Source organism: Brassica napus, chromosome A8 (genome assembly GCF_020379485.1).
Source record: "Brassica napus cultivar Da-Ae chromosome A8, Da-Ae, whole genome shotgun sequence".
NCBI classification, from domain to species: Eukaryota; Viridiplantae; Streptophyta; class Magnoliopsida; order Brassicales; family Brassicaceae; genus Brassica; species Brassica napus.
In genome coordinates, this window is record NC_063441.1 from 11,585,096 (window position 1) to 11,609,338 (window position 24,243).

General features: G+C 33.5%; 4 protein-coding genes across 4 annotated transcripts; 2 read left to right on the forward strand and 2 right to left on the reverse strand.

Moving 5' to 3' along the window:
• Nucleotides 1-1,777: 1,777 nt before the first annotated feature.
• LOC125576921 lies at nucleotides 1,778-2,182 on the reverse strand. Its single transcript, XM_048737461.1, has one exon. It carries the CDS (start codon nucleotides 2,180-2,182, stop codon nucleotides 1,778-1,780), a length of 405 nt encoding a protein of 134 aa, XP_048593418.1.
• A 2,415-nt stretch (nucleotides 2,183-4,597) lies between these two features.
• Nucleotides 4,598-6,645, forward strand: LOC106400266 (protein DOG1-like 3). The gene has a single exon (XM_048738738.1). The coding sequence runs from the start codon at nucleotides 5,610-5,612 to the stop codon at nucleotides 6,426-6,428; it is 819 nt and encodes a 272-aa protein (XP_048594695.1). The 5' UTR covers nucleotides 4,598-5,609; the 3' UTR covers nucleotides 6,429-6,645.
• Nucleotides 6,646-8,938: 2,293 nt separating this feature from the next.
• Nucleotides 8,939-10,929, reverse strand: LOC106360902 (CBL-interacting serine/threonine-protein kinase 12-like). The gene has a single exon (XM_013800577.3). It carries the CDS (start codon nucleotides 10,615-10,617, stop codon nucleotides 9,151-9,153), a length of 1,467 nt encoding a protein of 488 aa, XP_013656031.2. The 5' UTR covers nucleotides 10,618-10,929; the 3' UTR covers nucleotides 8,939-9,150.
• A 10,530-nt stretch (nucleotides 10,930-21,459) lies between these two features.
• Nucleotides 21,460-24,168, forward strand: LOC106360901 (shaggy-related protein kinase eta-like). The gene is made up of 8 exons (XM_013800576.3): nucleotides 21,460-21,720; nucleotides 22,222-22,647; nucleotides 22,720-22,794; nucleotides 22,865-22,921; nucleotides 22,994-23,134; nucleotides 23,216-23,266; nucleotides 23,349-23,528; nucleotides 23,625-24,168. The coding sequence occupies exons 1-8, from the start codon at nucleotides 21,706-21,708 to the stop codon at nucleotides 23,820-23,822; spliced, it is 1,143 nt and encodes a 380-aa protein (XP_013656030.2). The 5' UTR covers nucleotides 21,460-21,705; the 3' UTR covers nucleotides 23,823-24,168.
• Nucleotides 24,169-24,243: the final 75 nt, after the last annotated feature.

Here is a 24,243-nt window from a genome sequence, read left to right on the forward strand (position 1 = left end):
TCCCAATCCGTCTTATGTGGTTTCAAGTTTCAACTGGTCTCTCTCAGGAAATGGCAGCCACTTAGTGCCATTTTCGGATCGAACCCATCTTCTCACATGTCATATATAACAGTGGGATTTAGTCATTTTATTGGGTTATTTTGACTATTTAAAAAGTTAGAGATTTTTGGTATCGTCAAAGATATACAAGAACTCTCTTCTGTGTTTGTCGAGATCTCTTTTGCTCATGTTCCTCGGTCTTCCAATGTGGAAGCCGATCGACTAGCCAAACTCGCTCTTTCTGTTTCAGTTGTTTCTAACCCTTAGTGGGTCGACAATGGGCCTGAGGCCTTCTTTATTTATGGAAAAGTATGTGTTACAAAAAAAAAAAAAGTTAGAAGCACAATATAAAAAATTCGGTAGAGGGTTTGGAAAAGGCAATAATGGTTATTCACACGCATGGACAAATTATCCGCATACAAAGTTCTGAACCGAATCTGATCCAAATTTTAAGGTATCGAACCAAACCCGATCTGACATATATATCTGAACTTGAACCAAACCCAAAAATTAAGGATATTCAAATATATCCGAAGTATAAATATATCTACAAATATTAGTTATGCTAATACTTATAATAATTCAAATGTTAAAACTATAATTATAAATTTGAATATATTAGCTAGTTTATTTGGATACTTTGTATATTTATATTATTTTCTATATTTTAAAAATTTTAGTTATTTTGGTTATTTTGAATATTTTGGACATTTTAGATATAAAAACCGTATTCAAACCGGGTTTTTCAGAGAAAATTGGTTATTTCATATACATTTGGATTATAATAAGTCAATCCCAACCGAAACCAAAAAGAAATCAGCTCATTTGGATAACATCAAAAATATCCGGATCCGACAAGTATCCTAATCTAAGATTCAAAATTACCTGATCGGTATCAATTTTTCCATGTTCGAATTATCAGATATCTGAAATACCGAACCGATCCGATATTTGAACGCACAAACTTAGTTATTCATATAACCTAGAAAATTAAGAAAAAAATAAATGGGGTGAGGGGATCAAAAGATCTAAACAGTGTCATATGAACGAACTTACAAAGGCACCTCCCCGGCGAATCCCATGGTCCAAAAAACCGAATCCACCCCTCCCCCCCCCCCCAAGGTTTTAACTAAATAGGATAGCGCTCCAAAACATCTGGATATCCGAATCCAGATTTGGTTAATAAATCTTGGAACCGTCAAAGCGGAATCCGAATTTGGATATCTTGATTTTTTTAGTTTCGGATATGTATATCCGAATCCAAATTTTATAAAATAGAATAAAATATTAAGTTAATGTCTTTGTTAAAACAATTTTGTATCTAAAAAATATATCACATGATTGGTGAAATAACACGTAACAATCGTAAAACTAAAAAATATAATCATAACGGTAATCTGTTTTACTATTATAAAATAATATAAATACTAATTAATTGTTAATATTTTATTTTTATCAGATAAATATATATTTATCTAGTATTTATATCTACATTTTAAGAAGTCATATAAATTATAATTAATTATCATTGATTTAATATTTGTTCTATAGTACTTTATAAATTAAATTATCTTATAAAATCTAGGAAGTTTTGTTATTTTTTTTTGTATATATAATTTAACTAACCTTTTTTGGTGAAATGTTAAATTTATATCAAGGAAATGAGAAAATTTTAAAGTTTATGTACATAAAGAATCATAAAAATGAAGCTATCCTACGAAAACTGCTTCAAAGGATCCTACCGCCCACGAAACCATCTTTGGAGCAGTCCCAACAATTTAGGATTCTCAAAGTATCTAGTGGACATAATCCTGTGTTTGACTGTTTTCTCAATGAGTTTGGTGATCTGGTCTACTGTCTTTGGCTTTCCCATGTGCCTCGTGTCATTTCTCTCCTTCCATATGTAATAGATTGCAGTCTGAAACACTAATCTCAACAGGATATAGTCCAGCTTCTCATACCTGAGCTCCACTAACTGACCAAGAGTTGTCTCCCAATCTGGGTCAGCATCAACTACCAAGAGATCCCCCACAACTGCTAACCATACAGTGAATGTGTACGGGCATGCGAAGAAGAGATGGTCTCTGGACTCGCTTAGCTCACCACAGAACAAGCAACTTTGCACCACTCCCCATTGAGCCATATGCGTTCCTGTTGATAGCCTATCTCATACTGCTAGCCAAGTGATAAACGCAAACCGAGGCACTCCCTGCGCACACCAAATGGCCTTACTCCAATTCTGCTTATCCTTATGCAATCTGATCTGTTCCCATGTTTTTGACGAGGAGAACATGTTGCTATACACTCCAGGTCGATCTCTCCATACAGCCCCATCTTTCCCACTGCCTGCCACAGGAGCTACCACAGTACTGGTACTCGCTATAACTTGCTGCAAACTGTGATCACGACACCATCTAAACTGCCAGCCAGCTTCATTTGCAGCAGCCGCAACCGTAGCATACCGCCCCACTCCCAATCTCTGTGGACCATTTTCCCCAACTATGTCAATCAGACGCCCCATTGGATGCCAGTAATCCGACCAGAACAGAGTGCTTTCACCATCATTGACTCGAACTCGGAGGAACTGAGATGCCAGCGATCGTAACCTCAAGAGTTTTCTCCAGACCCAGGAACCTTTAGTCGACTCCCTGATGTCCCAGAATGTACCATTGGTCCAAAGATTTTGTCGCACCCAAGCTACCCAGAGATAGCCCGAGGTAACGAAGAGTTTCCAGATGAGTTTTAAGGCAAAGACCTTTGAGATATCTGCTAAACGTCTGAGCCCCAGCCCTCCTTCTTCACGGGGCAGACAAACATCATCCCAAGCTACCTTTGCCTTCCGATGGCAATCCTGTGAGCCACTCCAGAGAAAGGAAGAACAAAGACTTTCAATCTCATCAAGACAGCCTTTAGGTAAGCAAAACGCTGAGCTCCAAAAATTTGAGGTGCTATAAATTACCGATTTGATGAGTTGTAAACAGCCAGCGAATGACATGTACTTGCTTGTCCAGCTTCCTAACCTTTGCTTAATCTTTTCCACCAAGGGTTGATAGTCCTTCCTAGTCATTGACTTTGTATACGGGGGGCAGAGGCAGCAACATTATTCCGCAGGAAGCGGTTGCCTAAATATTTTGCAGGCAGTGAAGATATAAAGAGCCCCGGAGCAGCCGCTTCCTGCGCAATAATGTTGCTGCCTCTGCTCCCCTCATACAAAGTCGACTTTGCTATGTTGATGGAGAGACCTGACATCCGTGCAAACTCGTCAAATACCTGAAGCGTATCTCTTAGAGACTGCGGAGAGCCATTTGTAAACACCATAATATCGTCTGCAAAGCTGAGGTGAGACAGCTCGACTTCTCTACATATTGGGTGAAGACCAATCTCTCTCCACTCCACTACTTTATTCAACATAATAGAGAGCACATTACTTACGATCACATAGATGTATAGGTAAAGAGCACACCCCTGACGAATACCCCTTGCACTTGAGAAGAAACCCTCTAGCTGATCACTATTCACAGATACTTATATAGTTTAACTAATTGATACTTTATTTAACTATATTTAATGTTTAATAACGCTATATATTTATAACTAAAATATATAAATTTTATATTGTGTATATAAGTGAAAACTAAATTAATACTAACGTACAATAATTATTTAAATAAAAATTACAATATTTTTTAATTATTTACATATTAATTGTAAAATGATAAATATTTAGTAAGATTTTATTAGATTGCAATTTCACAAAAATATGTATGAATAGTTTAGCAATTTTAGAAAATATTGAGATTTTCCTTTTTATTTTAATGTTATTTAATTAGAAGAACATTATATTAAAATAAAAGTAAAATCACATAAAATTAATATGAAAATATCCATAAAATTAAATTATGGGATTATATATAAAAATATAAACATAATTTCAAAAATAGTAATAATAAATAACTAAGATATTTATTTAAAAGATAAAAATTAAAAATTACCTTAAATAATATAATATCAAACTAAAACAACCTGAAATATTTTATCATATTCCTATTTATTAAATCGAAATATATTAATAAGAAAACCGATTATATATATTATATTTTTCTCAATCATCTGATTAGATCATAAATTTGTATGCCACAGCTAAATTTAACTAAATAACCAATTCAATTTTTAAATTATAAGTATAAATTGATCCAAGCTAAACTTAGCTAACATATCTATATATATATATATATATATACTACTTTAGTTCATTTTTCTATGAATTAATCTCAATTAAAAAATAATAATTTGATTTTATATATTTAAAAGTCAAAACAGTGGTAATTCAAGTAAAAGAATAATTACAATATTATATACACCAAAATAAGTAAGAGAATCGGTTAAGATTTATATAAAATAAATTGTATGCATAGGTAAGAAACATTAAATTGTTACTTATTATCAGACATATTATAAAATAAAATAGAATTTATAAACAAATAAAATGAAAATAATAACTAATTATTATGATTTACTTATTTTGTAAATATTTATATCCGTGCATAAGCACATAAATGTTTTTAGTATATATATATATATATATTTATATCAATATATTATTTTCTCCATGATCATTGTGAATTTATTTTAGTTTCAAAGTATAATTTTTATCATGGTATCAAAACAAATCTTATCTTTATATATATATATATTAAATGATTGGTCCAAATAGTGGATAATATTCGAAATGACCATAACTGAATGAATATATTAAAAGTCTCATTTTACAAAAAAGAAAGAAATAGGAAATCATACTCGTCAACCAATATTAAGATGATAATTGTTGACGAAAAAAAAAGAGATGATATTTGTTAGTCAGAAAAAAAGATGATATTTTTGTACCTCAAGCTTTATTTATTATTTTTATCGACGTATCTTAAACTTTTGTTAACGTGAAGCCAAAATTATTTTGTCAGGTACTAGGTACTGCATCATCCGTGCCCCTTTGTCCGTTTCTGTCTAAAATGCAAAACAAGCCCATCGAATTGTGATTGAAGAGAGTAAACATCCAATTTAATAAATAAATAAATAAAAACATCCAAAATAAAAGAATTAAACCACAATTTCACAAAAGAACGTATTGTGATTCCACGGACACGTACCCCGTGTATATGCATGTTGTTATAACTACAGTTTTTAACTTAAGGCATATATTTTTGACGTCAAAAAAAAAAAAAAAAACTTAACGCATATATTATATAATAAAACAAAAGGTTTACAAACATGCACATATAATAAGCCTATATATAGCGTAGCGTTAAATAGTATTCACGAACTAACCAACGAATAGAGAAAATAATCAAACATCAAATTTAATAAAAGGTTAAACCACGATTTCATAGAAAAACCCATCGTATTGTGATTCCACGTACCCGCCGTATATGCATGTTGTTATAATTACAGTTTTTAACGTAACCCACATATACTATATAATTTAACTGTACGGTATACATACATGCACCAATCCAATGTATATAAGACAATAAAGTAATGTTTGATAAAATTCACGAACTAACCAACGAAGAGAGATGGCGAGTAGTAGTTCGTCGAGTTATGGGATTGAGCAACTTCAAAAAGAATGTTACTATGAGTGGATGAGTTTACAAGCGAAACACATAGTTGATCTCAAAGAAGCACTCATGAGGCAAAGATCAAACGCCTACAATCATCACAAACTCGAAGAGCTCGTTGGTAAAATCGTCAACGACTTCCAAAGCTATGCCAAAAGACGATCGGAGCTGACAGACAAAAGCTGCTCTAGCTACTTTGCACCGTCGTGGAACTCTTCTCTAGAGAATGGTCTTCTATGGATGGGAGGATGTCGTCCTTCATCTTTCGTTAGAGTTATATACGCTCTATGTGGATCCTGTGCTGAAGCTCATCTTTCTCGGTATCTCCTCCAGATAGATGAAAACATCGATGATGGCCATGATGGTGATAGTTCCATGAGTGATCTCACCGCGACTCAGCTTGAGAAAATCAATGACTTACATGTAAAGGTGATAAGGGAAGAAGATAAGCTAACCAAGAAATATGCGAATTTCCAGGAGGATGTTGCGGATATGCCAATCGCCGTCACGGCTTTCTGGAGGGACTCGGTTGAAGCTGATGTGGCGGTTGAAGATGCTTTAGATAAGCATGAAGAGTGCATGGGGGTTTTAATGGCGGAGGCTGATAAGGTGAGGGTAGAGACGCTTAAGAGGATTGTGGAGGTTTTGACTCCGGTTCAAGCGGCGGAGTTTTTGCTCTCCGGGAAAAGATTACACATGTCGTTGCACGAGTGGGGAAGAGCTAGAGAAGATCGTGGTTATGGTTGTGTGCACGTGCGGATGCAGCAGCAGGGATAGCCGGAGCCAGAAAGTCAAAGAGATCGGACACTTATTGATATGTGAGTGTGAGTTTTGTAAGGTCAATAAATAATCTTGTGTAATAGTTTGGCCTAAGTAGAGATGAGTGTCTTTTGTGTGTGAGAGAGAGAATGTTAAGTGTCATTATGTGTGTGTGAGACGTAGTTACGCTTTTGCTTTTGTCTTATACAAGGAATAACAAAAGCAGTAAAACGTCAAGTGATTACTCGTCTTCCATTATAAATACAAATTAAAGAAATTATGCATACAAATTAAACGTTAAGATTAATTTGGTTGTCTTAGCAAACTTGATTTTTTTGCCTATAGTGATTTTTGTGTGTAAATCTCTACGACATGTTTGGGTGAAAGGAGTATTTTAACTCTAAAACTAATAATGACAGTATATTCAATTTTGACAGTACACTCAAGTAAATCCCTTAATCACACAAGTGGAAAATTGGGAACTGGTATTTGTGAAAGTTATGTGACTGGCTGTTGTGTTTCTTGTATGACTGGCTGTTGTTGAATCTTTATATAACATTTGAATATTCCTTTTCTTCTAGATTATGTATCCAAAGTAAACAAGAAAAAGCAGAATCAACATTAGATATATATACAAATGGGGCAAAAAGATGGAGAAGAGATATTTATGAATCAAACAAATCAAAGGGCTTGAAGGTTCAAAAGATGACATGTACATTCCGCAATGAAGTAAAAAAGATACCGTGGCAACTGCATAACTTGTTCCCAACACGTGGTTAGCGAGAGTGCAAAAGGACTAATACGGGTAACACGGTTTGATTTTTCTGTAGATAAAATGTATGATATCTTCTACATTTCTTATCATATTGTACATTTAACTTTTTCTGTAAAATTGTCCATTTAAATTTCATTTAAGCAAAAAACTGACATTTACGAGGTTCTATGTGTGTTACTGGTTTTGCTATTGCATATCCTTAATATATATATATATATATATATATATATATATATCAAATTAAATTTAAAATTAACAAAATTCATCAAAATAATAGAAGAAAGTTCTTAGAAAATTCTATAAAATAATCATTATATATCCTATATTAATTATATTTTGCATAAATTATTTTTTGTTATAATATTAAAGTTATATATTATATTATTTTTGATATATTAGTTTAATTTATGTATTGCACTTATTAGTGTCATATATTTGCGATGCATCTAAAAAAACTTGTGAAGTGCAGTAGTTGCATCTAAATATATTAAGATATTTTATTATGTTTTATTATCATCCGGTACAAGCTAACCAGTAATTTTCAAAAAAATTTGGACTTATAAAAGTTACGGTAAAGAATTAACAAAAAAAAATTTGCAATTTAAAAGTTATCTTTACATAAACAGAATATTTTCCGATGGGTTTTAAAGGAGGCATGTTAGAGCCTGGGGGCATGTGATATGTTATGATATTCTCTTTTTGTTTTGAAAAGATTTATACTTTAGATAAAGAATTTTTTTCACATTTTTAATATATATATATATATATATTAATTGTAAATTATAAAATTTAAAAAATACAATTGTGTTTATTGAAGTTCTATTTGTTACAAATTATGAAGAATAATTAGTTATAAAAAATAATATATTAATAATCAAAATTTTAGAGTTTTTAATATGTCTGCTTTTTAAACAGAGAAAATACTTATTAGGTCACCAGATTTCCACTTTGCAATGGTCTTTCATTTCCGTGAACAAAAAAGACAACTAAGATTTAAAATTATGGCTTTTATGTTTCTTTCCAACCCCAACCCCCCCCCCCCCCCCCAACCGACCGTGAGGCCCCACCCAAACTGGCAACAAGGTCGATAGTATTGCATTTTTCTTAAGCATATTCAAACAAAATATCCAAACGAAGTTGCAAGCTAGTCATATTATCAATCAACCTCATTCAAATCAACTTCACAGACAAAATATACTTTACATTCACATGTACAATTGAAAAAGCTTGGCCAAATCAAGGAAAAAACACCCTTTGTATCTGTTGATTGTCAATTCAAATCATATAGATATATTAATTCTTTGGAACAACCAAGCCAATACAACACAAAACTAACTTTCTTCACATGTTTCCTGTCAATTTCTTTACCCACAAATAGTATATATTCTTAACGCAAAGCTTCTTTATCTGAACGTTCCGCCATTAAAATCATCAAGGAATAAACCAAAAAGAAAAGAACAAGAACATTCTTCTCTTCTTTCTTTGGCTCATTCCCATTTTAAGCAAACAAACCACAAACCAAAAGCAGAAGAAATGATTACAGAGAAACCCACTATCAGATAACATAAAGAGTATCCTCAACCAGAAGAGAGCAAGTTTCTTCTTCTTTTTTTGTGCACCAAGTTCTTCATTAAAAAGTTCAAACAATTACAAGACTAATAGCAACATCTTACAAGCATATGGGAACCAACAGGCTAATTCCCAAACAGATAAAACAACATAAAGCAAGGATAAAGACACAAACTTATAAAGGTTTGATAAAGCGTTATGCAAGTTTCTTTATTTGATTTCATTGTTTTATACAATTAAAGATCTGATGTCGAAACTGTTTACAACTCTCCCACACACACACAAGAAACAAAACTGCTAAAAAGGTTAGTACAAACATAACACCATATCCCATTTCTCTAACGATCTCTCCACCAGATAACAAAACCCAAAACTCCCATAACACCTTTTTATTATCTATTCAGTGTCAGAAGGCAAGAAACAAACCGGTGGAGAATTCACGGTTTCATCATCAACCACTGAAACCGCCACAGGCTCTTCAACCTCATCAGCTCTCAGATTCTGCAACATGGGTTTCAACTCGTTGTTGCAAAACTCTTCATACTCTGCTCTATCTCCTCCTTTCTTCTTCACCTCCACAACAACCAACGACGGTGTCAACTCAAATATCTCAGCTGCAATCGTCAAAGGACCTTTCACTCCTTGTCTCGAACCTTCAAGACTCACCCTACAATCCTTCTTCCTCACGGTAAAGCTCACAACTTTAGCAATCTCTTCCAACTTCGATATAATCTTCGAAACCGGAGCTCCTGAAACAAACCTAGAGCCTTCCCCATCATCATCAAACAACCCTGACAAGTCAAAACCTTGCGAAAACGATATAATATCGAAGGCATTCAAACTCGCGGGTCTAGGCAACCCCACAACCTTCCTTCTCGGCTCCAAACACTCAATCTCGGATTCAGACACAGCAGAAGACCGGCCTGACTCCACGGAAGCAGTCTCCAACTCATCGTCATCGTCATCAACATTGCAAAGCTTATCATCTTCCACATAGAACTTCACATGCTTAAACCCTTTCTTGAACCAAGAGTTCTCCATAACCTCAGCGAAAGTAAACCGTTTCTCCGGATCCGTCTCGAGAAGACGAGACATCAACCTAGTAAGCTCCGGCGAGAACCATCTCGGACATCTGAACTCCCCTCTGTAAATCTTCTTATACATAGCCATAACATTTCTATCGTGAAACGGGAGGTAACCCGCCATCAAAACAAACAACACAACACCACAAGACCAGATATCAACCTTAGCAGCATCGTACCCTCTCCTCGCTAAAACCTCGGGCGCCACGTAAGCAGGGGTCCCGCAGAACGTGTGGAAAAGCCCGTCTTGCCGAATCTGATCAGAGACCGCGCTGAGCCCAAAGTCAGAGACTTTAAGGTTACCCTTCTCGTCTAAGAGCAGATTCTCCGGTTTGAGGTCGCGGTGGTAGACGCCGCGCGCGTGGCAGAACGTGACGGCGGAGATGAGCTGCTGGAAGTACCTGCGAGCGGCGTCTTCCTTGAGACGTCCTTTGGCGACTTTGTTGAAGAGCTCGCCTCCTCTGACGTACTCCATGACGAAGTAGATCTTGGCTTTCGTGGCCATGACCTCGAAGAGCTGGACGATGTTGGGGTGGCGGACGCGGCGGAGGATGGAGATCTCGCGTTTGATGTGCGCGATCAAGCCGCCTTTGAGGACTTTCTCCTTGTCGATGACTTTGATGGCCACGCTCTCGTTTGTTTTGACGTTGCGCGCGAGGTAGACCTTGGCGAAGGTTCCGTGGCCGAGAAGCTTTCCCATTTCGTAGCGGCCGAGGATTAGGGCTTGTGGTGGGCTGGTTCTCTCCTTCGGGAGGGATGTTTCTCTTTTGAGATCCGACATTGGGGAGGGAGAAAGTTTGGACCTTTTTTGATGGAAAGGTGGAGAAATCGAGAATCTGGGCGAGTTGGACTCGCTTTGATTTCGAGTTTTCTCACCTGTTGATTCGTTTGTTCTCTATGGTTTGTGAATTTCGAGGTGTTGTTGTTGAAGTTGATGAAGATGGTCTCTCTCTCTCTCCTCTGTTTTTAGAGATTTACTCGAAATAGCATTTACTCTGTTTCTATCGTTATATATAGAAGACTAGAAGGTGTGTATATGCTTTACTATCACTTATGAGTGTCCTAATGATTATACACTATGGTAATGATTTTTAAGTATTGTATTGTCTAAAATTTTGAGGCGTTACTATAATTACCAATCATTCTCTCACGATATCATTTGTTTCTGTAAAGAGAAAAAAAAAACAAGTTGAAAATCTCAACTTGCCATTTTAAATTATTCTGTTTAAAGATAAACTAGATTTTGACCCGCACGCCCGTGCGGGTATATTTTTTTAAAAAAAATATGATGCCATTTGATTTTTATGTCACTATTTAGGATTGGGCAAAAAACTCGAATTCGAAGAATTGAACTGATCCCAATCCGAATAAGTAGTACTAAATCCGAACCGGAATTGATTAAATATATGAATTATTCAAAATTTTGGTATTTGAAAGAACTCAAATCTAATCCGATCCCAAAAAGACCCGAAAACGAACCCGAACGCCCACCCCTAATCACTATTATATATATATATATATATATATATATATATATCCTATATGTGTCAACATAGGTTACAAAATAAGTGTTATCATATAATTAATCGTATTTTGTACGTATCATCAAATAAGTTTTCTTATAATTAATAATATTTTATAGGTATAATCATATAAAGAATCACATATATTATATTTTAAAATTTAATGTGAAATATAAAAACCATAATTTAAGTTGGTGTTTGAAATTGGGCTTTGTATTGTATTTTTCTTATATATATTGAAAACATTTTTATAATAGTTATTGGAAAATATGTTAGTAAAAATCAAATTTTGAATTATTATTTTTTGAATGAATTTTTGATATAAATCAATTTTAAATTATTTTTTTTGAATTGAATATTATCAAGTAACATAGACTCATTTACTTTTTAATATAATATAACGGACTTTTATTTTTTTTAGTATCATAAGCCCATTATTTTTTTCCTAATTTACTACTATCCTTGTTTTCAAACAGTACTATTTTTTTTAACTACTATCTATATTGCCAAACAATCTCAATGTGTATTTCAACTTTAATAATATAGATAGTTAACTTTGATTCTAAAAAAAGGTTGACGATCTACATATACATAGACTTTCGACTCCGCTTTATTTCCACACAGATTGAAAGTTAGGATCTTATTTCTCCCCCAAATCAAAAAGTATGTGCTTTATTTTTTTTTGACAAAAAAAAGCATGTGCTTTATTTCCACATATAATTGAAGTTATACACTGAAAAAACACATAAACTTGGTCTAAAATCGGCTTATTGTTTATAATTTAACTATAACATGTTGTTGCCCAACATAAATCGTGATCAAACCGAAATTATCCATTTAAGATAAGATTAGAATTCGATTTAAACCCGATTATAACCCAAAATGTTATTGATTTAACCCAATGAAAGCATTTGAGATTTTGTACTCGGGTTAAACTACTAACATTTGGGTTATAATGAGATATATATCGGGTCTTATCGGATCTTTAATACTCCCTCCGTTCCTAAATGATTAATGTTTTAGAAAAATATTTTGTTTCTAAAAGATCCATATTTTACATTTTCAATGTATGTAATAATGGAAAATTGTAAATTTCAAAAATATTAATTGTGTTTACTGAATTTTGATTGGTTAAAAATCATAGGAAATAGCTAAACACAGAAAATCATACATTTATTATCCAAATTTTAAGTGTTTTCTTAATAAGTGTGAAAATTCTAAAACATAGATTATTTAGGAACAGAGCGAGTAGATAATTTTGGTTTATCACAATTTTCGTTTGAGAAACAATGGGTTATGGTTTAATAACAAACATTAACCGATTGTAAAGCAAGTCTATGTGTGTTTTGGTATATAACTTCAATTATTTGGGGAAAAGTAAACTTTTTGATATGAAGGGAAATAAGATTCGAATATTCAATCTGTTTGGAAATCGAACATGGTTGAAAGTCTGTATGTACAGAGTGGTATATGATATTGTATTTCTGAGGGGGGAAATAGATCGTCATTCCAAAAGAAGAAAAGATAACTATTAAACTCGATGAATGTGTTGTTTTTAAGAGAAGCCATGAGCAATTTCTTGGAGAGCATCGTTCTTGTGAAGGAAATACGTAAAACGATGTCAATGTTAATAGTCACGGGAGTATTTACTAACTCGTATTTTTAAAAATTCTTACCTTAATTCTTTGCTTAGTTATTTTTGCTGTTGTTAGCTACTACAATTATTATAGTTTTTATACGAACTACGCGTATGTTATGTGTCATGCTTCTTCTACACCAATTGATACCCACTTGTTTGCTACAAGTACTCAATCAAAAAACATGAGTCATTGTCACTTGTTTGCTACAAGTACTCAACTATGTACCATTGTCACTGTTACCAAAGTATTTTTAACCAACAAACAAAATTTCATTGTCTTAGCTTATACTTTCGCTGATAGGTATTCATCTATTTATAAGCGTCTTTCGTTCAAAAGCACTAATTTTGATTTTAGTTTACCTTTTTAAAAATATTATGATTTTGAAATTCCTAATTAAAGCATGGTACATAGTTGAGGTAGTTTAGATAATCAATAAGAAGTTTGGCGTATAAACATTTTTTTAGTTAAAGAAACATATTATTTTCGCGCTTATGAACACTATTTTGCTGGATTCCGTAATTTCCGTGTACGTCCATGTAAAGAGTCTAAAGACATTAACTAAACACGTTTCATGTGGCCCCAACGGCTGTGATTAATTTGCAGCTGCTTTTTTAATCAAATTACGTTGGGGCCAGCCTTGCCAAAAACGGTCGTTTAAAGTCTGACGCCTGTGAAACAAATCTTAAGTTAAACTAGTGATGTCAGGCGGCTCAGGCCTCTGCCACGTGGATGATGTAACAAGGTAGAATATTATACTGGTACTATCTTAAGATTGATGTTTAGATTTTATATTTGCAAGATTAATGTTTTAGACTTTAATGAATGTACATTGTTTAAATACTACAACATATACTAAATTCTTAAAATATGAATAGTAAAGCTTTATTGGAAAAAAAATTTAAAATAAAACAAAATAATTGATAAAATATGCTTTAAATTTTTTTATTAATATTTGTGAAGATTTTTAAAAATAAAAACGATTAATACGGAGAATAGTTTTTTGATGAATGTACGATTAATCAAATTTTAATATTGTTAACTGTATGATTAGAAAAATAAAAAAACTTACGATTAGTCGATTTTCAAATTCCTTTCAAGTAAATCACAAATAAAAATAATAGCATATACAAGTTAATATGAAAAATCTTTATAAACCTGCTAATTGTCTTACATTATTTTGCGATTTGTGTTTACCACTATTTAAAAAGCCTTATAATGAAGGTGCAATTCAAAATATATTTTTTAAAATCTTATAAAAGCTAGTAATTGGATGGAACACTTCAACTATTTAATTATTCAACATCAATTTCACGTATTTAACAAATAATAAATATTATCTATGAAAATGATAATAATATGTCAACTAAGTTTATAATATATTAGGAAAAATATTAGGTAACTATGTGTGGTGACAGGCCGGCGCGTGAGCGTGCGTGCCGTCACCGGAGCCCCTCAAGCCACCTTTAAAGCTTTTGATCTTCGCTTTGCTATCGTCCCCTCTCTCCTCTGCCTTGCTTGAGTTCTGGAAGAAGGTCGTCCATAGCAGATCTGGTTCTGGCGTAAAGGCGCGGTCGTGGTGAGGAAGGCGCGGTGAAGCTCTTTGTGCGGCTATTTGGTGTTGTCTCCGGGAGGTGGAGGCTCCTCCAGCTCCGTCGACGCCGGTTCCTGTCCCCGAGAGGTGGAGGCTTCGTTTAGCTCTGCCGTCGTCGGTCTAGATTACGGGGGGTGAAGGCGTTCCATGCCTTGCCTCGCCGTCGGTTGGTTCCCTAGCTCCATTTTTAGGGTTTAGTCTGTTTCTTTCCTTTTAGTTTTGTCGCTTTTGGTTGGTTTGGATTGGTGGTGACGACGTCGGAGGACGATCGAAGCTCGACCAAGGTTAACGGTGATGGTTCACGCGAAGTCTTCCTCTCGGTGATTGCGATGAATGGGGACGGATGAGATCTCGATCAGTCGATTGATGCTCTCCGAAATTGGGCTCACTTGTGTTGAAGACGTTTGGCGGTGGTGATGGTGTGGAGTCAGTGAGCTCCGGTGGATCCGGGTGAACCGACGGTTGGTTCCCGGTGTTGTTTCGAAGCGAGGGCGACGTCGGAACCGCAGCGTTTGTCCGCGCGGCGGCGAAGCCTCGTGGGTCCTAGGGTTTCCCGTTGTTGGGCTTTGGATCCAGAATTTATTGTTTTTGGCTTGGTTTTATGGGCTTCTGTATGTTTGTAATAAGGATTTTTTAAGCCCATTAATTAAATACCTATTAACGGAAAAAAAACCTATGTGTGGTGTGTATTGGATATATAATATCTAAGGAACTATCCATACTATTGTGGTCACTTTGTCATAAATATTTTGACAAGTGACCACAAAACGTTACTATCGTTTTAGTAATTAGTACGGAAATGGATCGCGGTATTGTACAGTTTGTACTGTGTGGTGTTGTAGATCATTCCTTTTGTTAGTTTACGTTGGTGTGGATAGTTTGTGATCTCCGAGAAGTCTCAGTTGGGTTTGGGCTAGATTTACATATATAATGTAGATACCTCACAGGCTTGTAACATATAGCACATATAGCCCACTGGGGATAAATGAGACTTAAGATTATTCAAAGAAAATAAATTTGTGAGATGCCCAATTTGGTAGCTGACTCATTTGTCATAACAATTTAACGCGCAAACAACGCATCCACCAAAATAAAACGGACAAAACATTCAATGCTCATCTCATTATCAGAACACACAGACATTTCGAATTCTGGCAGCTATTTCTTTAGTCCTAGCGTGTTGAGCCTTAGCATTGCAACACGGTTTTCCAGACATAATAGCACAAAATCAAATTAGAGATATATTGTACCCAAACAATATGATCACTTCATTATCGCCTATACCATACAACACTATATTTCTTTGGTCCTACAATTAGACAACCCCAGCACATCTGCTGGACAAAAGCCGTCTTTGTCTTTCGACCTGGGTCATGTACTGTTTGTCTTTCTGTTGTACACTTGTATTCCACAGAAAAGATTGTATAGATCTATGGGAAGCACACTATCCGCGGGTCGTAAACAAGGGTCATGTTGGGCGTATGTTTCAAGCCGTTTAATCGAGAGCCATTTGAATGCGAGAACCAACAATTGTCAACATCATAGCCGTGAGTTCACTGTAGGGGGTTTACATTCGACAACAGCAGAAACGATCACTATCTTTAATAATGTTTCCTCAATTAAAAAAACAACAAAGACAGAGAGGCTAATAAGAGGTCGCTGAGTTATAGTTGACTAAAATAAGTTTGTAGCTTTGACCAGCCCATCTTCATTCCATTTCCACCGACTGCCAACTCACCGGTCTATCTTCTTCACATTTCCATCATATTATACTGAGTTCGACAGTATTATCATTTCATGTAGTTGCCAAAAAAAAAATCATTTCATGTTTTTTGTTTTGTTCCACTCGTAATACGGTCTAAACTTCATAAATGGCTCAACAATTTTGTAGGAGTATTATTGTTGTTGCAATGTCACAATTTAAATTTAAACTTGATAAAAATATATCATTTTTTCCTAATAGTTTATTTATGTCAAACATTATACATAAAAAATAAATTAGTATGGTTTTGATTTGTGAGATTCTTCAAGTTATCAAAATATCAGTTTTATTATTGAGAGTTTATATATATTTTAAAAAATAAAAATTTTGTATGTAGGATTGTAATTAAGCGAGGTTAACAAAAATCAAATTTGAAATATAGAAAAAGTTGCATGGGATGCTTGAAGACATGGCAAGTATATGCATGAAGATAATATGAAGGGGTTACCGATTCTTTCTCTTTGCTTTTGCCAACGGTTAGCTCAGCTGTTACCTAAGAAAAATAACTTCTTTTTATCAAAAAAAAAACATTTATTTTATAATTTTCACTATCATTCGCGCCCAATTGTTATTAGCTTTCTTCTTAATTGTACTTAACTTTTCCCTTCATTTTCATGTATCGTCATTTTCGTGAATTATTTGATTGGAATAATTTTTTAAAATGACAATAATTTACTATCATGCAAAGATTCATTCACGTTTAAAACTAAAGTAACTATAATCTTAACAACTTGGTATAGTGAAATACGCAGCTAAAACCTGATGTACATGAGCATTTAAATTGGCTGCTGCGATTGAAGAATACGTATATTAACATATGAAATTATTGAGCCTCAGGATAATTATCCACAATATAATCCATACCGCCAAAAGTATGTATGTCCCATGCATAATTGAACAAAAAGAAAAGTTTATTAATATTTTGTTGTTGTCTTCTGCAAATGCTAGTACTGCTAGTCTGCTATCATTATCATCATTGATATTCCAGAAAAAATAAATAAAATAAATATAAAGAAAAAACAAACAAACACAATAAGTAAAGCTACACTATTAGGTAATAATTAAAGACATTTTGAAGGCTAAAACTTAGTTATAAAATAGACGAACATTAAAAGGCCAAGACCAAGGAAACATAAATGCTTTTTACTTTCATCAATGTCAAAAAAGAAGTTTTCGCACCAAATGGTCAAACTTGGATCTTTGACAATTTTGTTCCAGTTCATCATGCTTTTAACTTTTTATTTATTTACGTATATTATTTTACCTAATTTTTTTAACCTAAATTACCTTACATCAATACTATTAAAACAGAAGGCTTTTTTTTGAGGTGCCCTCCTGTTTCAACAATATTTACAAGACAATGCCATTGAAGTATTTTTAAGCTATACTTTTAATTCAGTTCTATATTTTTTGAATTTCTTTTTATTTAACCACCGAACTATTTAAAATTTTCTTTCTCTTTTAACTGTAACTAACGAAAGATTTTTTGAATTCCAAAGTCGAGATCTTAACAAAGCTTGGATTTTTTGTTGTTTCCTGAATTAAAGTTTGGAATTTGAATGTTCTCCATTGCAAGCGTTTCGTTTTCGCATGACTATAAGCAAGCTTACAAGCTATGTATCCTTTATATATTTGCAAGGTTTGTTTTTTTCTTCTTTTTCGTAAGGTTTGTTCTATAATTTATTTGTTTGTTCTGCTGCTTCTATTCTGAGTTACACTCCCGAAATCTGTTTTTGTCCTTTGGGAGGAGTGAGGTGGCTCGGAACTCAGAAGATCACGAGTCACGACTGCGGTGGTTAGGGGCAAGTGCAACCAACAAGTCCGGTTAACCAGGGTTTTACTTTCTGTTTTGTCCGGTTCAGTTTCATATGATTTGAAATGTGTGATATTAACCAACTTTTGGTTAGGATTCTATTAAATATGGAGAGATGGCCGATGGTCGAAGACAATTCTATGAAATAAAGTTGGTCATATTATCTTCAAAAAAAAAAAAAAAGTTGGTCATATAGTTTATAAATTCCATAAATGATATGTATAAAGTTAAATAATATATAACTGTATTTAACTTTATTCTAAATTAATAATACGTGCAAAACTTAGGTTATTTAAGCGAATCTTATTTTGGATGTAACTGAAGCTTTGTATTTAATATTTTATAAAATATGCTTCCTATATATGTAAAACCGGATAGTATGTTCAGATTATGTCTCACAAACTTTCTGTATAAGTTTTTTTCATAGATAACTAAAATAATGAAACTATTCTATAACTATATTTATATTTAATATATGTGTTCCTAAATTATTGGCTTAGAATATATATTTAAGTATATTTATTATTTACCGAGAGATATTTAGTCAACTAGCTCTGCTTTGTTTAATTAATTAGTCACAAATTTTTCCGATGCTTGACGAGTTAATTAAGAACATGAATTAGTTTATTTCAGTTTTAAAATATTAGAAACAAAACCTTTTTAAAAAATATTAAAAATAAAACAAAAACCAACGTAAAACGGGTTAGATAAACATATTTTTGTTTTCATATAGTTATATTTATATACAATTTTAATTTTATCATAGAAATATCTATATTATGAAGATATGTTAGTTTGAATCAAAATATTTTAAGTCAACATAAGACTCATTGCATTTTCTTATTTTATTTTAAAATCACGATTTTCAATATATTAGAGTGAAAATCTTATATAATTATAGATATTTACTGTTTGTCTTGGAATTTATTTTTTTATTAACTCAAATATTAAATAACAAAGTTTTCTAAAACTACTCAACGAAATAAATTTCCATATACAACTCTTTTAAGAGGCCAACAATATTAATTAAGAATAACAGATTTAAGTACCATCTTTAAGGGTCTGACTGGTTCAAACGCAGCGGTTGCGGTTGTGATTACGGGAGTTTACGGATGCGGGTGGTTGCGGTTTTTAGCGGTTTTAAGAGATTTGTACGACTGGTTCTGCGGTTAGAAATTGATGCGTTTGCGGGATACTTATGACTGGTTAACTACCAAATGCAGCAGCGGTTAAATAATAAATTAATAATATTTACATTTTTTATAATTATAAAAAATATCAAAAATCATAATATTATAATAAATATGAAAATTATATTTAGAAAATTATAGTTTTAAATTTTTAATATTATAGAAAATATTTTTATTTTAAAATTTTATAATATTAATTAAAATATAATAGATATATTTTAGTATTTTTATAATTCCAATTTAAAATTTTTATTGAATATTTTTATTTTTATATTTATATGGTTTTTGAAAAAAAAAAATGTATCCTCCCGCAACCGCAAACGCCAGCTGGAACCAGCTTTTGATTTTAAGAGGTTCGTAGCGTTTTGAAAAGATTTATAGCGGTTTGTATGATTGTTTCGAAACGCTGTTAACCGCTGGCAACCATAAAGACTGCGTTTGCGGATGGTAGCACGGAAACCAGTCAGATCCTAAGTAGGTTTATATTTAAGTGGCATTTCAATTAAAAAAAGACACTGACATCACCAACACTTGACATGATTATATTTAAATGTACCAGCAAAAAAATTTCATTAAATTACCAGCAAAATGTTTCAAGTTTGTAATCTATCTATACTACTAATATATAAGGTCTTTTTTAGGTGATCTTATGTTTTGCAAGTATTTACAAGAGTGTCATTTTCTATTAATTACTAAATATATATTAATTTATTATTCACCCACATAAATATGCTTAAACCTATGAACAGGCCTTTATAATTTACATAGTTTTGACCCACTTATATTTCTAATGCTTTAAAAAACATTCAAGTATCAAACATTCTTTTTTCAAGTATCAAACGTAAATAACGAAACCGAGGTTATTACATCTAAGTCACATAATCTTAAACCCTGTTAAGCAAAACACTTATATATATGGTTCATTTCTACTTCGTATGTATGTAAATTACTGAGTATGTAGTAACGTACATGTATTACATTCTATGTGTATAGACTTCCCTAATTAAACTATTTACATTGAGCTTAAGATATTAAAATTTTATTGGTATATTCAAAATGAATTTTAACAACCCCGCTTGTCGGTTTGCAAAAATAACCTCCTATTTTTCTAAATCAAAAAAACGAAAATCACACCAAATACTAAATGAATACCCAAATATAATAAAATATTAATTTATATATAATTCAATTTATAAATAAAAATATTCAAATCCTCAAATTACATGAACTAACTGATTTTTTTCTAAGTTTTTAGGTTTAACTTAGGTTTTTGAACGTTTATCAGATTTTTGGCCATAAACCTTAATTAACCCCAAACTATTTTTAATTTGTTTCACTTCGGTTTTTATGGATTATAAAAATCTGATTTGAACCCAAGATTATCCGAACCGATCTGATCCAAAAATGTATGGTTCATAAACAGATCTGAAACACCCAACCTCTATAACTTTAAAATCAAATAATCCGAACCACACAAATCTAAAACTCGAATGATCATCATTATAAGATGTCAAAATAAATTAATCACAGTTATAGATGTCAAAACTCAAATATTAAAATTCAAACCAAAAAAAATTAATAACATTTAAATTGAAAAGTTTAACCAAATAGTTATCCCGCGCTTTTAAAACGCGGATCAAAATCTAGTGTTTTGTTTATTTCAAAGCTATTATTTGTACCTATAGATGTTTTAAAATGTGAAATATATTTATGTAATGTAATATCTCGATTACAAAAATATTAATCGTGTGAAATTATACTATAACTTATGTGTAAAGACGCAAAATTTTGTTATTAATTATCTTTTACTTGATTATTATTAATTATCTTTAATTCATACTGATTATCAATCAAACATTTGGATAATTATGAATTGTAAAATAAATAGTGAGTGATAATATTAGATTCACTTTAGTAATCACTCTTATAATTATGAAAATCAGACAATGAATACCAATTTAGACCCTAAACCAACGATTTAGGAAAGATGAGAGAATCAAAGATTCAAATATGACCGACAACAAACATTAATTGATACCCTTCGATTACGAAATAAGAGCCCTTGTGTCGAGGGTGTTTATGTAACTTCCTTTACTAAACGAAGATTAATTAAAAGAAAATACGAAAGAAGATGGCGAAGAAAACGGAAAGTAGAGAGAGAGAAATAAAAGAGAGAAGTAAGAGCTGGATTCACATGGACTTGTTCTCTCTCTCTCTCTCTCTCTCTCTCCTTCCTTTATTCTCATCTTGCGACTTCTCTTTCTCTCTCTCTCTCCACCAACAAAACTGATTGAAACCAATTTTGTTCTCTCTCACTCTTCTTTCTCTTCCCTTCTCTGCCTCTAACGCCATGGCTGACGATAAGGTAAAAGCTAATTGTACTTTGAGGGAAGATCCTTGTCTGTTTTCCACATTTTACCCTTCAGCTTATTGTCGGAGAGAGAGTCTTGTTCTGCTAGATTTTTTTTTTTAAATCAAGATAAGAACTATGTAGCTAGTGTTGTTGAAGTTGAAGGGGGTTTCAAAGTTGTGGGTTTGTAAAAAGTTTCTTTCTTTTTTTTGAGTTAACATGAGAGATCTCTGAGGTTGCTTAAGGGTCTTGAGTTCTGAGTTAGACAACTATTCTTAAAAGACGATTTGTAATTTAAGCATCTTTAGGGTTTAGGGATCTGTACTCTACTTGCTAGATCTAGAACTGGGCATAGAGATTCGTTCTTGTTATGTCTTGTTTTTATTACATCCGTTTCTGTTTCTGTTTTACCTTTCTTCTTTTTGACCAACAAAAGATTCCTTCTTTCTTTGACCCTTTTGAATTAAGCTTTTAGTTTTAGGTTTTTGCTGACCTTTAACGCTTTGTCTATTACAGGAGGTGCCGGGTGCTGTAGTTAACGGACACGATCAAGTCACTGGCCACATAATCTCCACAACTATCGGAGGCAAAAACGGAGAACCAAAACAGACGATAAGTTACATGGCGGAGCGTGTCGTCGGAACAGGCTCATTCGGGATAGTCTTCCAGGCGAAGTGTTTGGAGACCGGAGAAACCGTGGCGATAAAGAAGGTTCTGCAAGACAGGAGGTACAAGAACCGAGAGCTTCAGCTGATGCGTGTTATGGACCATCCTAATGTGGTTTGTTTGAAGCATTGCTTCTTCTCCACCACTAGTAAAGACGAGCTGTTTCTCAACTTGGTTATGGAGTATGTACCCGAGAGCTTGTACCGTGTTCTGAAACATTACAGCACTGCTAACCAGAGAATGCCTCTTGTTTATGTTAAACTCTACATGTACCAGGTAAAACAACACATCTGAAGTGATTTATTTTGAAGAAATGTTTGTTCTGATGAACTTTTTGTGTTGTGTCAGATCTTCAGGGGACTTGCTTATATGCACAATGTTGCTGAAGTTTGTCACAGAGATCTAAAGCCTCAAAATCTTCTGGTATGCGTTAACCTTTCAAGATTTTTTGTGTTGTTTCTTTCTTTGCTAATCTGTCTCCCTTTCTCTGCAGGTTGATCCTCTTACTCATCAAGTCAAGATCTGTGACTTTGGCAGTGCTAAACAGCTTGTAAGACTTTAGAACATTATAAACTCTTTTGACTTGTAGCTTTTACTGATGAAGTTTTACATTTTGCATCAGGTTAAAGGTGAAGCCAACATCTCTTACATATGTTCAAGATTCTACCGTGCACCTGAGCTCATATTTGGTGCCACGGAGTACACAACTTCCATTGATATCTGGTCTGCTGGTTGTGTTCTTGCTGAGCTTCTTCTTGGTCAGGTAAACCAATTTTTTACTAATCACATTCATTACTTTCGCGTTAGAAGTCATTGTAATGATATTATGTTCTTATGAATGCAGCCATTATTCCCTGGAGAAAATGCTGTGGATCAGCTTGTTGAAATCATCAAAGTAAGAACCTTTAACAGTGATATAGTTCAAAGCACATTCACTTGGCTACAGTATCCTCATTGTTTTAAGTTGTTGGGAACAGGTTCTTGGTACACCAACTCGAGAAGAGATCCGTTGCATGAATCCACATTACACGGACTTTAGGTTCCCACAGATAAAGGCACACCCTTGGCACAAGATTTTCCATAAAAGGATGCCTCCAGAAGCGATTGATTTCGCATCGAGGCTGCTTCAGTACTCTCCAAGTCTTAGATGCACAGCTGTGAGTGTTTCTCTTGAGATTTCTCTCGCTCTAAGGGTCTTAACTGAAAATGCTAATAAATAGTGTTTTTTTGTTTTGTTTCTGGTGTGACTTCAGCTTGAAGCTTGTGCACATCCGTTCTTTGATGAACTGAGAGAACCAAATGCTCGTTTACCAAACGGACGGCCTTTCCCGCCAATCTTCAACTTCAAACAAGAGGTAGCTGGAGCATCACCTGAGCTGGTCAACAAGTTGATTCCGGACCATATCAAGAGACAGTTGGGTCTAAGTTTCTTGAATCAGTCTGGAACTTAAAACGATCAGAAGATGAGGGACTTTATATGTATAATGTACCATTACTCAGAGACAGAAGAAGGTAGTTGAAGGCAATGTGGAGGATAACAAATCAGAAGTTTTGCCTCCTCAAACTCAGTTCCAGGAATGTTTCCTTTGGGAGACAAGTTTGATGGTCAAAGACAGCTTCTACAAACCTGACTTCCCCAAATCTGCAAGAAAAGCTATTCAGATGTATCTTTTTCTTTTTCTTTTTCCTTTTTAAGTTTTGTGAGAAAACAAAATCTTCCCTTGTACTTCATTCTTTCTGCATCTGTATATGAGCTTAGTAGTTAGAGGTTCTTTATATAGTAAAGTTTGAGCAGAAGCTGAAAGAATCTTTAGTCAAAGAGATCCAAAGTCTACCAAAAGAGGAAGGCTTGAGTTCTTCTGCAGTTTAAGG

Coding starts and splice junctions, on each gene's coding strand:
- LOC125576921 (XM_048737461.1), bottom strand. CDS start 2,182: ATGGCTCAATGGGGAGTGGTGCAAAGTTGCTTGTTCTGTGGTGAGCTA.
- LOC106400266 (XM_048738738.1), top strand. CDS start 5,610: ATGGCGAGTAGTAGTTCGTCGAGTTATGGGATTGAGCAACTTCAAAAA.
- LOC106360902 (XM_013800577.3), bottom strand. CDS start 10,617: ATGTCGGATCTCAAAAGAGAAACATCCCTCCCGAAGGAGAGAACCAGC.
- LOC106360901 (XM_013800576.3), top strand. Junction 22,648..22,719: donor TTAAACTCTACATGTACCAG/GTAAAACAACAC, acceptor GTGTTGTGTCAG/ATCTTCAGGGGACTTGCTTA. Junction 23,529..23,624: donor CAAGTCTTAGATGCACAGCT/GTGAGTGTTTCT, acceptor GTGTGACTTCAG/CTTGAAGCTTGTGCACATCC.